The sequence below is a fragment of the Serinus canaria genome, chromosome 7 (genome assembly GCF_022539315.1).
Source record: "Serinus canaria isolate serCan28SL12 chromosome 7, serCan2020, whole genome shotgun sequence".
In the NCBI taxonomy this organism is placed as follows: domain Eukaryota; kingdom Metazoa; phylum Chordata; class Aves; order Passeriformes; family Fringillidae; genus Serinus; species Serinus canaria.
In genome coordinates, this window is record NC_066321.1 from 6,611,096 (window position 1) to 6,626,831 (window position 15,736).

At 42.2% G+C, this 15,736-nt stretch overlaps 1 protein-coding gene across 1 annotated transcript in view; it reads right to left on the bottom strand.

Moving 5' to 3' along the window:
• MGAT5 (alpha-1,6-mannosylglycoprotein 6-beta-N-acetylglucosaminyltransferase) overlaps positions 1-15,736 on the bottom strand; it is a 110,938-nt gene that overhangs the window by 7,726 nt on the left and 87,476 nt on the right. Inside the window, exons 12-16 of the mRNA XM_030241545.2 lie at positions 14,614-14,763; positions 6,865-7,011; positions 4,115-4,231; positions 3,261-3,335; positions 654-811 (exon numbers count right to left, since the gene is read on the bottom strand). Of these exons, the coding sequence (XP_030097405.1) occupies positions 654-811; positions 3,261-3,335; positions 4,115-4,231; positions 6,865-7,011; positions 14,614-14,763 (647 nt within the window). The remainder of the gene's footprint in view (positions 1-653; positions 812-3,260; positions 3,336-4,114; positions 4,232-6,864; positions 7,012-14,613; positions 14,764-15,736) is intronic.

Consider the following 15,736-nt stretch of genomic DNA (forward strand, 5'->3'; position numbering starts at 1 on the left):
AAGGCAGCAATTCCAGCAAAACCTTGTTTTTCACTTATTCTGGAAGCACTGGTAACCTTCAGCATTTAACAGATGGGTTTTTTTCCACAGGATTATGATTTTGTCTAGACAGCTAGAAAAGAAAGTTTTTATATGAGCTGCTTCTGAAATTCACTGCAGATTACAACTTTTCAAAGAAAATACAAACCCCAAAATCTTCTGCAATGTTAATTTAGGAAAAAAAGTGGGGATGGAAAGCCTGGAAAGCAGATTCCCCAGCAGCCTTTGTGGGAGCCTGGTTTTGAGGACTTTGTTTTCACTCTGAGAGGAACACAGACACATTTGCAAAGAGCACCCCAAAGCAGCATTCCTTTCCTTAATGCCCAGCTGGTGAGTTTTACACATCTGCACCAACCAGGGCTCACAATCCCCTCCCCAGGCCAATGGTGACAGAAGGGTTGTGGCCCCCTGTGCTCCTGGCAGGGCAGGGGGCTCTCAGCAGTCACCACTACACCCTCCACAAAGCCCTGCCAGGCTCTCACTCACAGCTTGCTGCAGCCAGAGCTGCTCTCCCCACCCTTCCTTCTCACAGAACTTGTGCTTTAAATTCCAAGTGTGGTAAAAATCAGCTCAATAAAGAGACCAAACAACATACTTGTGCTAGAAATACTTACCTAAGGAGAGCTTTGTCCTTGTTAAGATGCTGGAAGAAGGAAGGCTCACAGATGAGCTGGCTTTCCTGACAAACTTGCTTACAGGATTTTCCAGGTTCAGCAATTTTGACTTGAAGGGCACTTAATGGGGGCCACATCACCTGCCCGTGACAGAAATCCTGCAGTGACAGATGATGTTTTGTTATGATGGGTTCAGACAACATTTCACAATACACAGACAGTGTTCTGACATTTGGCAACTCTCACTGAAAGGTGATCAAATCATTTGGGCCTGGTCATGGTTTGCTTCCTCTGGATGAAGTCAAAACTTGTGTGAACTGATCCCTCACTGTGACCCAAAGCCCCCAGATTCATTTACCAGTTCTCAATATTAGCTTGAGCTTTTTTCACTCTGTTTTGATTTCCTCTGCTGAAGGAGGAAGTTTTCATATCCAGGTGTAACCACAAATGGAATGAGCACAATCATGAATCACAGAGTACCCTGAGTTGGAGGGGACCCACAAGTTTCAGGGTGAGACCAAAGGAGGTGCCCTCCTTCATCTGTCTTTTCCTGCTCTTGGGTGAATGCTCTCACTCCCTTTGCCAAGCTCTGGGCTCAGCTGAGCCTCTGCTGAGCCAAGTCACTTTCCTGACCTCACAGAGTCCTGCCCAAACATTTTGTGCTGGGTTATCAACTTCTCTGCTTGGCCACATCTTTCAAAGTCAGAGTCAGTGTGTCTGCTCCCTCAGCCTGCCTCCCCCGCCCAAGAGCCCCCAGATCAGCAGCAGGGAATCCCTCCTGCTTTGGCCATGCTTGCCTGGCTGCTCCTTTGATGCCAGTGCCAAAACTGAGGCAATCCCTCCTCCCTCTGGTTCCCAGCCTCTGCTGCTGCCTTGCAGAGCAGACACAACTGTGTGTGCAGCCACGGAGCAAAGAGGAGCAGGGATGGGTCCAGCAGGGATGCTGTGACCCAACAGCCACCCTGGGCTGCTGCCAGGGGCAGGGCTCTGCCAGGCTGGTCTAAGGCAGCTGAAGGTGGCACTGCTGGGTGTGCAGCCACAGCCCACAGCAGCTCTCACCTCAGACCATCCAGGCCTTCAGCCCAGCTGCAGGATCTGAAGGGGCAGGGAGGTCACCAAACCTTTCTTGGGAACATTGTCCTCCCTCCTGAGCCTCTGCCAAGGCCCCAGAAGGGGAACTCTGGACACCTTTAAATGCTGCAGTTCCACTGTCCATAGAGTGAGCAGCTGCCCAGGGTATCTGGCCCCTCTTCACACTCAAACATCCCCTGAAGACCCCACTGCCATGGTGACCCCACTGCCATGGTCAACCACACAACCACTGAACCACTGGTTTATTCCAGCACCTTTATTCCACCAATTATTATTTAACCATTATTTAACTTTATTTAACCAATTCTTTATTCCAGCATCTTTGTTCCCGTTTCAAGCTTGTGCTGCTTTCTCTGTTCTTCCTCCCTCCACCACAAACTCATCAAAATAAGGTCTCAATCTCTATTTTTGCTTTTTATTTTTGGTTCATCTAACATGATAATTAGGCAAAGTGCTAAGTACATGCAGCTAAAAATTGTGCTCAAGCATCCTGGGAGCTGTGAAACACCAGCAGCTTTTGACAATTAGTCAAAGCAATGAACAAAATTACAATTTTCTGTGGATTTCTGAGAAGCACAAGGGAGGGCTTAGCCCCTGGGGGAGGGCCAGAGGGAAGAGACAGGTTTCAGCCACAGATGCCATCTCTTGTCTTTTTCTCCCTTACACTGAGCTCCATTTCTTCCTGATTGACAAAAACTCCCGATTGTAACCCAAAAACCCAATTGTAACTGGGGTAGAATAATCAGGAGCAGTAGTGAGACTTTTACAGGTTTTGTCATCAATACAGAAGCAAAAAGCTGAAGGTGTTTACTGTCAGGAAAGTGGGAATAGCTCTGCTGTGTTAACTGCCCTTCTGACCTGGAGCTGTTTTATTCTTCAGGACTGTCTTTAATAGCACCCACCTTCAAAAATACAAGGGCAGACAGATGTCCAGTGCCCTTGAAAGCAATGCTGGCAATTCAATGACATATCAGAGATAAAGGTTATTCCTATCTCTGCTCTGCAGCAGCCAGAACAAAAGGCAGAGCTGGCTACTGCAACAGATCTGGCTTGGGCAGAAGTCCAAGCAAACACACAATTTCTAGAAACCAGGATCCCATGTAAATCCCTGCAGTTTATTACTCAACTGAACATCTTCTGCTGCTCTCAGCTGGCAGTAAAGCCCAGGGACCAAAAGTCCTTTAAGTTCCAAACCATTTAAATCTTTATTGATTGAAACTAAATACTTGAAAAATCTGCCCAGAGGCTGCAATTCTGCCCAGAGACTGCAATTCCATCAAAAAGTACCTCTGTATTTAAGTGATTCTTCTTGATCCAAAGCTTTTATGTGTGTACACAGCTAAGGAAGTCACATACACACTGAAAAATTGCTTTGCCTTTCTCCTTTCATATAATGCCAAGGTCTGCACAGCTACTATTCCCACTTGGACAGCAGCACCACTGAGAAGCTTTAAAATGGAGATGGTCCTCCCTTTCCAACATAATCCAAGAGTCATCCAAAACAAGAGTTCATACCTGTTTTTCAATAAAGGCATTCATCCTCTGAAGCATTCCCTCACAGGTAAATTCATAGGGCAAATAAGGGTCAATCTGTGGAGACAGTGTGTTAAGGTTAGAGGGGTTTTTGTATCAATCAACTTTGTTGTGTACTCTGTGGCAGCAGCTTCTGGTCCAAATACTCCATTATAGCTCGAGTAGCAACAAAAAGCACTAAAAAAATCACTAACAACAAATTATACTTTTACAAAACCATCAGCAGGTTTAGCTGATTTTTCTCCTTTTTAAAGGCAGGAAGAATTGCTCCATGATCATCTTTATGGAAACTCAGGGTACACTGCAAAGTGGCAGATGTAAGGCTAGTCTGAGACCCTCAGATTCCAGAGCTCCTGTTTTAACTAAGTTTCAGTTTGGAAGCTGAAGTGACAAAACAGAATGTGATACCTTTGAAAATCCCTTCATACTCTTCCCCCCTTGAAGGGCCCTCATTGCCATTCCTCACTGTAAGTGCACAAGCCCTTCTGGGGGAATCTCAAGGCTACAAACTCAGAGTGGGGCAGTGCAGAGTCTGCAATGCTCCAAGAATCAACAATGAAACTTCCTCACTGAATGCACAGGAAACACAGATTGCTGTATAATTCACATGTCAAATTCTCATTTCTATACAAATTCACCCACTCATTCTTTTCAAGAACCTGACATATCCAGTACTAAAACATGATACCATAGACACCACAGATACGGAATAACCATTTTTTCTTCAATATCCTACCAAAATGCTGCACTCATTAGATTAACATTAGGAAGCTCTGTATGTGCAGTACACACTACACCCTCAAGTGCTGGTAGCAAATTGAAGACACTTTTCTCACCTTTTGATTCAAAATTGATTTCACAGCCTTCTCAACCTCAGAAAGATCATTGATGTCCACAGTCCACACATGGGGCTTCCCAATGTAAACTTCAGCATAAGGATGCTGAGATGTCAACTGAAAAAAGAAATTATATTGGTAAAAATTAATGTGTAAAGATATCCTTGCCTCTCACTCTCTTAATCAGACTTGGATTAATCAGTTAGAACACAACAGCAGCACCATTCCTTCTGAGTTACTGTCAGATTTTCTATTTAATTTTAGAGTGTGAATTTAGCTGGAAAACTGAAAATCAGATAACACAGATCACAAGTCAGATATGTGCCCCTCTAATTTGTGGCTCCAAGGCTCACAAAGACCCACATCACAGAAGAGTTAATGTGCACTGAAATTACTTGCACCATGACCCTGCTTCTCCACAGCTCATCCACCGAGCCACCCTCCTTCTTCTCAACCTCTCACTGCCACAAGTCCTGCTTAGACCTGCATGGCTGGCTCCCAGAGATGTCATCCTCACCCTGCATCCTTCAAATGTCAAACATTTCCAGAGTTCTGCAAGCAACAGTGAAGAAATTTATAAAAATTATAACCAGGGATGAATTCTGACTCTCATGACTGAGAGTAGAAGAGTAACGTGACCTCACCAAGAGTGATAACCAATATTTTACTCACCCCTTGGTCAGAAAACAATATCAATGAATGCCCAAGAGGGTAACTAAGAAAAGCTGTATCAGAGTTGCTTTCAGAACTGGCAGCACAGCTCAATCAGTATTTTTTGTGACCGGTCACCCCGGAGTGAGAACATGCACATGAACACACAGAAGGGAGTAAAAGCTACAGAAGAGAGAGAAGTGGTTCACACCAGCCTCAGAAAAAACCAGCATTTTCAATAAATACCAAAAAACCCCACAGGATAGGTTGTTTATAGGCAGTGTTTATACAGCTGCCTCTTTATGCTGTCCTTAGGATAGAAAGACATTGCAGAAGATCTGGAGCAGGAAGCAGTGTCTGTTGGAAGAACATTTCCTGCACTAGGAGACACACTGTACTTGATCTTTTCTTCTGATCTGCCAGAAACTGTTGCATTCACAGTTAAAAAACCCATTCAAAATAGCCATTGCATTTTGCTTGTGGAGAGCAGCAACTTGCAAAGGTTACTTTACAAAACCAGAAAGGCAGACTTCAAATTCTTGTATGGATAATCATGTCACAGAACCACACAAGCTCTTTTTGTTCTTCTTTAGCCCTTGAAGAATGGAGGGTTTTTTAATCCCAAAGAACCAGCACATGGATTACTGGCAATTGGACCTAAATGCAGTTGTGAAGACCAGTCAGAGAAATGGTTACTCTCAGGACAGGCCAGCAGGGCATGAGAAGGCAGCAATATTTGGATATAGATGATATACTCTGGACTTGAGCAGTCAATAGGGATTATTTTTCTGTCCAAGTCAGGTACACAGCATTTCTGTAAGTGCAGACACATGCCATCAGGATTTCTCATGGCATTCCAAGCCCTGAAATTCCCACAAAGCACTTAGATGGGTTCAGATTATTTACTGTGCCTGACCAGTTATGGTGTCTGGGCACAGAACAACTGGAAATGTCACAAAAACTGAGGGACTCACAGAAGAAAAGTCTTGAGAGGTGTCAAGCTCAAGGAAAAAGTTTAAACAGGCTTTTATTGCCTTATTGCTATCTCCTTTGCTAGCAACACAGACTGAGAGAAGGGGCAAGCTTCAGCTTGTACAGGACATGAATTCAGTGTGTAAAAGAAAGGCAATTACAGCTGTGGATCATAAAATTATAAAGAATTTCTGTTCCTGATTGAAAATGGGAAACTGTCTTTGGCTTATCAACCAGCTGGTGCTGCTCAGGACACAATTTATATGGCCCAAGCATACCTGAATCATCTGCATGTTACCTGAGAGCTTTGCCATGATGTATATACATGAAGAACATATGTACATACACCTGTGAGCAAGCCATGGCCACACATGAGTGATGACAGAAATGGCTCTGTGCTATTAAATGTTTACAAGTATAGGCTGAGTTTTACCTACACTGAATAAAAGAAAAATATTCCAAAGTCAGTGCCAGGATGAGGGGTTAGTTTACTTAGCTTCAGTCTTCTCTCAGTGAAGTCCAATCACACTGACTGTTTTAAAAGCCTGGAGATTGGTTTTCCTGTTTTCTTCAAGAGTCAGTTCTGCAAAAGTCTTCAGCATTTAACCACAACCACAGGGGGTGACCATTAATACCTTAACTCAACAGTGCCTGAAAAAGGTCTTTTCTGAGGAAAAAAAAAAATCCCAAACCACACATAACCACCCACAAATGCCCTTTTCATAATTTGCTTAAACCCCTATTTGCTTCCTGTACAGTACACTGCAATGTCTGTTTCTTCAACAAAATAAAACCACTTTCAAATAAAGTATCAAAACTACATGATCTGTTCCTGGGCAGAACATCAGGTTTCCAAGAGAAACTTCAGTTTATGATGTCTCAATAAGAAGTAGCAGAAAGTCCCTAAACCAAACCTAGAGGAAAAGACTGAAGCGTGCTAACAACACCATTTTAATTGTCCTACAAAAATAAGTACTGATTCTCCCATCAATGACTAAAGAAAAAAGCAGTTGCACACCTCTGGCAATAAACTTTGAACATTAATGCAATTTCTCTTACACTCTGTTACTAAAAGAAAACCCACAAGCATTTTCAATAAAAAAATTATCAATATTGGTAGAGCTTACCTCTCGGAGTGTAGGTTTGCCCTTGAAAAAATCTGTGTTTTTGCTGCTTTTTGGTGGGTTAAATCTTAAATTTAGGAAAGCACATCCATTGGCAATAGCCTCCAAGGGAGCTGGCCCTTCATATGGAAATCCAAGACCAACAAACAGCTGAAAAACACAAAACGAGGGATATTTTAATTTTTGTTATTCCCAAAAAAGCTAAGAGCTAGCTAAAAAGAAACAAAACCACATTCTAAATGTACCAGCCTGAAGAAAATGCGATGCTAAGAAGAAAATGGGAGAAATTCAGCAGCTCACCACCTCCCACCCAAGCAGTAATGGAATGTCCTGTAAAACACATTTGACAATCATCATCTATAAAACCTGAGGTGGGTTTTCATGGAGCTGAGGCAACAACAGACCCTTTTAGGGATTTTTTTTTTTTTTTTTTTGGGCAGGGGGGAAAATAGGTGATTTGATTGGGGTTGAAGTGGAGCTGCTGGGGCTTTCCTACAGGCACAGGCTCCAAAGCAGCAATGTCCAGGAGCAGCTGCACCAGTGTTTGCCTGACTCCCAAACCAGCCCAGCTGCTGCCTTTGCCAACACAACCCGCTCCTGGTACACTAATTAAGGCTCCTAATTAAAACGGTAGGTGGCAGCAAACAGCAGCTCACCACACTGGACCGAGGCAGCCAGAGCCTGCAGGGGCTTCTGAGGCTTCAACCTTCAGAGGCTTCAACGCCTCCAAGGGAAGCCAGAGCAAAAAAATCCATCCCAAAGCTTTTCCTCCACCAGCTGAGATTCCAGGTGCTCTAGAAAAGGCTCTGCTCCAGTGAAAACACATTAAATGGGTTTTTTTGAGTTGTCTAAAAAAATCTTGACCCCTTTCCTGGCCAAACATAATGAAACGTCCTGAATTAAATATAGGATTCTTCATCTTCATTTGAATGTTTGTGTATGGTGGGAGAACAACAAGCTCTGAGTTGGAACAGCAATCTCTCAGTACTCCTGCATAACCATGTGTGGATTTATCTCTATATATCTCCTGTTTTTACCAGGAAAATAAAGCACAACCTTCATAACTATGAGAGTCAGGCAATCAGGACACATACTCAAGGAGGCCAAGGCATCCTATTCTGCATTAAATCTTGTGTAACACAGAAATGAATCCCAGTGACAGAACATTCCCAGCTGGAGGCCCTTCCCAGGAGCTGATCCTAACATTGATGCATGAACCTGTAGTCAGCCCTGTCGTGCAGAGGCATTGCAGCATCAATCCTCCCCAGCCCATGGCAACAACAGTATAAATTCAGAGTTGGCTCATTTTAGAAAAGCAAGTTAACACTTCTCAGCATAGCTGGGGACATGCAATTTGCACTGCATGGAGCTGAATATTCTAATTTCAGTTCTCAATATTCAGGTTCAAGAAGTTGCAAAAAGTTTCTCAACTCTCTCACGGATTTAAATCTTACAGAAACTCTCCAGTGGCTGATAATAAAAATATGTGGAAGCTATTTCTATTAAAGACAAATTATATAAATTCTGGTTTTATATATGGCATAAAATACACCAGCTTTCAGTCAGAGAAATGCATACTACATATAATCTCAAAAGAGGGAATTTACAAAAAGGTAATCTGTTGAAAACAATGAATTAGGGACATGAAACCATTTCATGCAATATGCACATAAAATATTATTTATTTAAACTTCTCCTTAGTTCAGGCAGAAAACCAGCTGAGAACCAGCAATTAAACCTATCTGAAGTATTAATCCCTCCTATGATCCTGTGTTTGTGTGTTATGTTGGGAATGCTGGGTTGTTTGCTTAGTTTTGCACTTTTTAATAAACTGCTGCTGTGCACTGCTGAGTTCTGTGTCTGACTGGTCCATTTATTTGGGAGGAAGCTCCAAGGGAAAAGAAACATGGGTTTGTGTTTTGACAGCACTGAGAGCACTGCCATCACTTAATCTATAATAAATAGCTTACCACCTGGTTCCCATCCATTTTCCAAGCTCACCTCTAAGCAGCACTGTTCCTTTGAAGGAAGAAAGAAGGATGTGGCTGATCCCTAAAAAAGGGGGTGTGTGTGTGCTGCCTGCTGGCCTGAGGTTGCAGCCTGCCTCACAGCTGCCTGCAGCCCCTCAAATCCTTCTTTCAGCCCTTTTGTCACCCTCCAGCACATCATCATCAAACCAGCTGAAATTCCCAAACTCAATCCAGACCCTTCTCCAGAAAGTTGTCCCTTACAAAGTGTCCTTGCCCATGGCAGGGGGTGGAACTAGATGATCTTTAAGGTCCATTTCAGCCCAAACCATTCTGTGAGTCTCTCTATGAATAACCTTCCTTGGTTAGGGAGTCGTTATATTTGTCTGGTATAAAGAGCAAAACAGAAATATCTTACATGCCTCAATAAAGTCACATTCATTATGATTAAAAGAGCAAGTATTAGAGAACACAGGCCTCTCCTGTAACTCACAATGCTCTCATTTGCTAATCCTTTGAATTACATGCAGTTTGTTATTTCCAGAAAGGCTAAAACAATCTGTCAAGGTACTTCCTAAGAGTATGCAGCAAATGCTGCAAGTCACAAACTGAAAAAGAACTGAAAAAAAGAAAAAAGCAGACATAACAGCCAACCATTTTCCTGTACCAGTGAAGCAAACATCATCCTCAATACAGATGAGGCTGTGGGGAAGACAAGGCTCTGTCCCACAGAGTGAAGACTTAGACCAGGCTGTGCTTCCCCTAATTTGTGATGTACACTGCTGCCTCCAACACTGCAGGTGCTGACTGTGGCTCTTAGGGTAATTTCTCATCAGATGGAGGCTGGTAACCCAGCCCACCATGGGAAGGCCCCTGCACCCTAGGGCTGAAGATCCATATTGCAGAACTCCAAATGTGACTGTGTTGGTAACACCACAGTGGGAACACCTGGCTAAAAATATTAGTGCAGCTCTCACTTTGTCAGCAGCAGCAGAACTGCTATGCAGAGGAGAATTGCTTTATGCTTTACTGGTTGATTAGTGCTTGGAAAAAATTCATAATCTGTTTTTGAGCATTTTTCTCACCTTTCCAATGTTTCTGAAAGCAAAAGCCATTATTTTTCCTGGACAGCTCTAAGTGGGCACACGGCACAGCTGGCTGTGCAGGCTGACACCCCACGGAATGTGGTGATTGCCAGAAGGAAGCTGCACTGTAAAAGTCAATCTAAAAGAGACAACTGCCAACAAATACAGGAGTAGAATGATCACACAAACAGCAATGTGGGGTTGGCTCTTTTTAACCCATTCCTTTTTACCAAGGTCTGCTGCCCCAGCATGTCTGTGCCTGTAGGTCTGCATGGAGTAGAGAAGGGGATTTGTGTCTGGAACATCACTGGCTCCACTTGAATAAAGCTGAAACCCTTAATAGTTTGGTTTTCATAACAAAGGCTCCTCAGGAACCTTCTCCACCTTTGTAATGAACTGAACCTCTGGTTTGGAATGTCACACTTTTGAGCTGGCCACCCAGCATCACAGCAGCCAAGACACCACTCTTCTGCTGTAATGGTAGGGGTCCTCTCTCAGTGCAGGAGTCAAGTGGAGACACAAAAAGTGACTCGCAACCCCTCTCATGAAAAGTAGTATGGTTTCTTTTGTTGTTGTTTTTTTTTTTTTTGGTGGAGTTTAGAGCACCACATCAGACTACTATTAATATAAGTAAGTAAACAGTCTTCCTAAATTATAGCCAAAAATATAAAGTAAGGAGTGAATGCTTTACTCCTCTGACTGTAATTATGACTAGCTGAACAGTTAAGAAAAAAATTCATATTCCAGAGAGCAAATGCTCTAGTTTCACACAGAGGAGTGTTTACCTTCTCCTCTCCCTTTTCTAGCATTACTGCACTTTATTCAATTTATTGGAATGTCAGACTGGTTGGTAGGTTTATCACCACTTTAATATGCCTCCTTATTCAACTTATATATTCTCTTCTAAACTCCAGAAAGAGGAGTATAACAAAGGTTAACTATCTTTCTATATTCTTCTCATCAATACAAAATATTTTCTGCAAAACTCAATCCTTTTGTGATTCAAAAAAGTTGAGAATAGAATCACTAGGTAAATATCTTTTCAGCTGATTTTATGAGGTGTAAATATATATTCCTTCATAAAAGGCAATATGAAAACAAAGTCTGTTTGCCTGTGTCTGTGTAAGCAGGGTGTTGCTCCTACTTTTATTAATCCCCATACAGAAATAGCAAAACCCTTCTTTTAAGTAAAAGAATTTGAACTCTCTGAAAAATTCACAGTGACTTGAAGGAAAAAGTTGCATCTGAAACTTTCTCAAAAGGAGAAATACTTCTCAAGAATTCCACACTGGTTCCTCCAAGAGAGCCTGGTCCAGCTCCTCCAGCTGCCCACTTGGCAGGGAGCCCTGTGAGTTGGCAGGAAGGCTGCCAGCTCGCCTACCCTATTCTCCTCCAACGTGATGAATGGCTTTACATCTCCTCATTAGGAGCTGCAGACATGGCTCCTTTTTGTCATGCTCCACACAGCTGAAGCAGCAATGATGAATCCCAACCAGCCCCTCCTGCCTGCAGAGCTCCCTCCCTCTGAAATGTGCTGCTTTACAGTGCACACAGAGAGAAATGGCAGCTGCACACTGCCTGGAATTACTGTGTGCTACCACCTACTGCAGGGACCAAAGACATTTTGGGAATGCAAGGCTCTGATTAAGAATCACAGGACTGAGCCCTCACCTACTGGTATTTTGCTGTCTAAGGACAAAGTGAAGCAGTGCAGCATAAGCTGACATTTCTGACTAGGCTGCACCATGTGATTTGTTAAATTATTATTTAGCTCTCCCACTCTGAAAATCAGAACCTTTGTCAGCTGACCCAACAAAAACCTGCTAACACAGAGCTGAAATCACAACCAATGACAGACAATTCTTGCCCATGGTCTCAGCACATCTGAAGGTTTCTGGAAGTTTAAGGACAAAGGTTGTTGTCTCTCCATGATGCTCCAGAGGAGTATTGCACCCAGCCTGGAGTTATGGCCCTGATTATTCACACACCTGCAGCCCAGGGACAGTCTGGCCACAAAACCCCATAACTAAATTCATTATCAGACTCTGACTTTAGTGAATGAAGTGATTATGATTAAAAAGTGCCCTTGAACTTCACTGCACGCATGTGCACACACACATGGGGCTCCTCCAGGCACAAAGCTCCTGTTCAAGTCACCTTGATTTTTGTGAGAAACCTGCACTTATTTTAGCAATTCAACCCATGATCCAGCTGCCATAAACAAACTGACCCACATAGGCAGCAGATGGCCACTGGTGACAGGTGAGCAGTGTTTTGTACTAAGTTCTGTTCAAGTATTGCCTCTTCAAGGGTATTAAAATCTGGAGCTGTGAATATGCAGGCAGCAAGAATACTTGTGCAAGTGTGTCTGTTATCAACACTGACAGGTAACCATATGCTGAGGCAGAACAGCCAGAGTACCTATGACACACAGAGCATCAGCTAGCAAAAAAAAACAACCCAAAACCCACCCACCCCAATCCCCCTCCAACTGAAAAGTCCAGAAAATGAGATGGGAGATCTCAGTTTCCACTTTCAACCCCAGGATGCTGCTGTTTTACTTTTTCTGTTTAATTAGATACATTGAAACTGTATTAGACAGGAATAATCAGCAAAATGCATGATGCAATAAGCCATATTTAATTTCATTTCGTTGCAAAATCAGAAATACATTGCACTCTCATTTCCATGACAATACTTATGCATTAGGAGAAGCAGATGGACTATTAACAGCTTATCATCAGGGCAAAGTTTTGTTAGCGTGGCTGTATCCTAAATAAATAATTTCTTTAAAAGGAAAACAGCTTTTGTCATTTGCAAACCTGCTAACAAAGGTTCAGAAAAGCCAAATAAAAATACTGCTTGCAAATGTAATTTTTAAAACCTTGACTTCCTGATACAGGGTTCTGAAACACATCAGTGATTTTCTCAGTGCTATCCACTAAGAAATGAAGCAAATTCTGAAAATTATTTCCCCCAATGTTATGAAGGAAAAAACCAGCCATAACCAATGCAGAACAACAGAATAAAAATCACTAAAATCTAAAATGCTCTAGGACTCTGACAACAGTACAGCATAGATCCATGCTTTTCACCAGATACTTTTTGTAAAAAATAAGCAATTTACTGTCTCAGGAGCACTTCATAATCCCAGCACAGTCTCTTCTATCTGATGCTGCAATTACTGCCCAAAATCTGGGTGGAAGTAGTCTGCTCCCTCCTGTGTCACAAAATCCATACAACTAAACTGTGTAACACGTAGGTATCATCTTGAATTTGTCCTAAATTGAATGTGTCTTTACACTGCACCTTAGAGCACAGCAAATATAACCAGTAACAGCTAGATGAGACATCTAGGTAATACTGAGAAGCAAGCTGTTAAATGTGATCCATGCAAGATGGCTGATAAAAGAACTAGAGAAAGGCTTAGTTAAACACAACTATTATATGAACTGGCACTTGTAAGGGGACTTCAGCAATCCTACAGGAAGTCCATTTGCTTATTTTACTATTTCAGTGAATAGAACACATGCTTTTTTAGGAAGTAGTCACTGTTCATGCTTGGGGGTCATTACAAGGTCAATATTCTTCCCACATTATGATTAACACAGGGATTTCATACTCCACACAGGCAAAAGCTGTGTAATCTCAGATTATCTATGACGAAAGCAAATGTTGACTTTTTAATATGCAACATTATGTGTATCTGCATGCATCAAGCACATAGACACAGTGGTTGCACTTAAAAACTCATAATTTACCAACAGCTGTCACACAGAGATGTCAAATTACCATCATTTCCCAAAGTGCTTCAAAAAGGAGATCTCTGCAGTTGTGTGGGAAGCCTAAAAGGTGCTTGCTTTTTTCTTTTCTTTTTTTTTAAAGAGATTTTTCTGTGGAAGTGCACAGCAAGAAACTATCAACAGCGGTGCACTTCCACAGATTTTGCTAATTTTAAACACACAACCCCCTTCTTTCATCAACTTGAAGTTAAACATCCTATTTAAATGGAATCTACTGAAGTGTTTGAATGCTACAAAATACCACAAAGATTCTGGGAAGGGCAGAGAATCCCAACAAAACCGTGGGGACAAAAGTTTATTTCCACGTATATCCTGTCCCTCATCTTCAGTTCCCTGACTCTGGAGCCACAGGCAAAGCAGATGACAACAAGCCCTGCTCCTGTGCTCCCTCTCTGTGCCCAGCTGAGCAGAGGAAGGACATGAATGGCAAATGAAGTGCTGCAGCTCTGCTTTTCTCCCTGAGAGAGCAGGGTGGCTCTGGGTCAGAGTCACTGGGAGGGCACAGCCAGCGTGAGGCTCTGCAGCTTTTGGGTGTTACCTAACCTTGACCTCAGGCATGTCAAACACAGCACAGTCTCAGCTGAAAATCTCCTTGAGCTGAATATCACATTCAAGAAAATGAAAAATGCATTTATCCCTGTTTCTCAAGCTGGTTGTCAAATGGGACTGTAGGTTGTCATCCCAATTTTCTAATATGAGCTGTCAATCCTCCAAACAGAGACACGATGAAAAATGTATTCTTGGCACACAGAACACAACTTAAGCTCCTTTACACATGATAATTTTTTTCCAGTGCTTTTAAATTAGGAGCTTATTCATAGGAGCTGAAATGCATGCACTTCAGACACCCTCTACTTGGAGATATTTTTTGCCACCACTGCTGCTTGACAAACTTACTTTGGTTTCCCTCAGCAGAAACTGCAGATCCCGCCCGCTGAGTATTCCGTGGTTCTTTACATAGCCAGGAATGTACATGGTGCTTGTCCCATGAACAGTTCCATGGACCTCCATATAGGTGTGGATGACATCCAGGTAAGCCTTCTTATCCTGTAATGGCAAGGAAAAAAATCTTTTCAGTTGTTATGAATTTGAAGAGGAAATATTTAATCAGAGCTGGTTTTTTACCCCTGTACCACAAAAGCTAGGGAAAGAAGTTCACTCATTCCTATTTGATTTCTGTAATGTTTGATCTTTCATTACATGATTAGTTTGGTTTTCTACTAAACTGGAAGAAAACTGCAGCTTTTTCACTCATAGTTGAGGTATAAAGAAATTAATATCAAGGCACTCTTAATTTCTAATTGGACCCCAGGATGCCATCAGACAGCTGTAATCTCAGCATGCTGAAAAGATACTTGGCCTAAAAATACCAAAACCCCATTTTGAAATATCAAATTTTCACTGTTTTGGTAAAAGATGCAAAATAATTCTCTTCTTTGAGAAGAAAAGGGTGAATGTCACCTTAGTAAGATGCAGCCTTGCCAATGGAATACTGATCACACCCCTTTATTTAAATACCCAGTGTCTGAGTTCCATGAGAGACCTACAAATGTTCTGCCTACCTGAAGCTTTAAAGGCATTTTGGAAAAGACCCAGAGAACAGAAATGGCTTTACTGCTGCATTTAAAAAAAATTAAGAAAAAAGAGTACACCATCCCAGTTTGCACACAAGAATTACTTTAATTTTCAACGCCATATGTTTTTTTAAGTTTTGAAGACTACTGGCATTCCAAGGCAATTAGCTGAAGACTGTATTTACATGCAGTCTGCAACACAGATCAGAAGACTTTCCCTCAATATTTGCACATAGTCTTAGTAATAGCTCTAAAATCAGGCAACAAGTTGCTGTACTTCTTGGCAGCGAGCAAGTTTTCACCAATTCTACTTTCACTCGCTATTTTTGTCATGTAAATTCTGTGCACAGTTCCTGCACAGCCCTGTGTGAAAGCTGGCCAACAATTTTACTGAAGTTCATTCAAAGGACAAGTAGACTGGTGAAAATCCTGTCTTTTCCAACCCT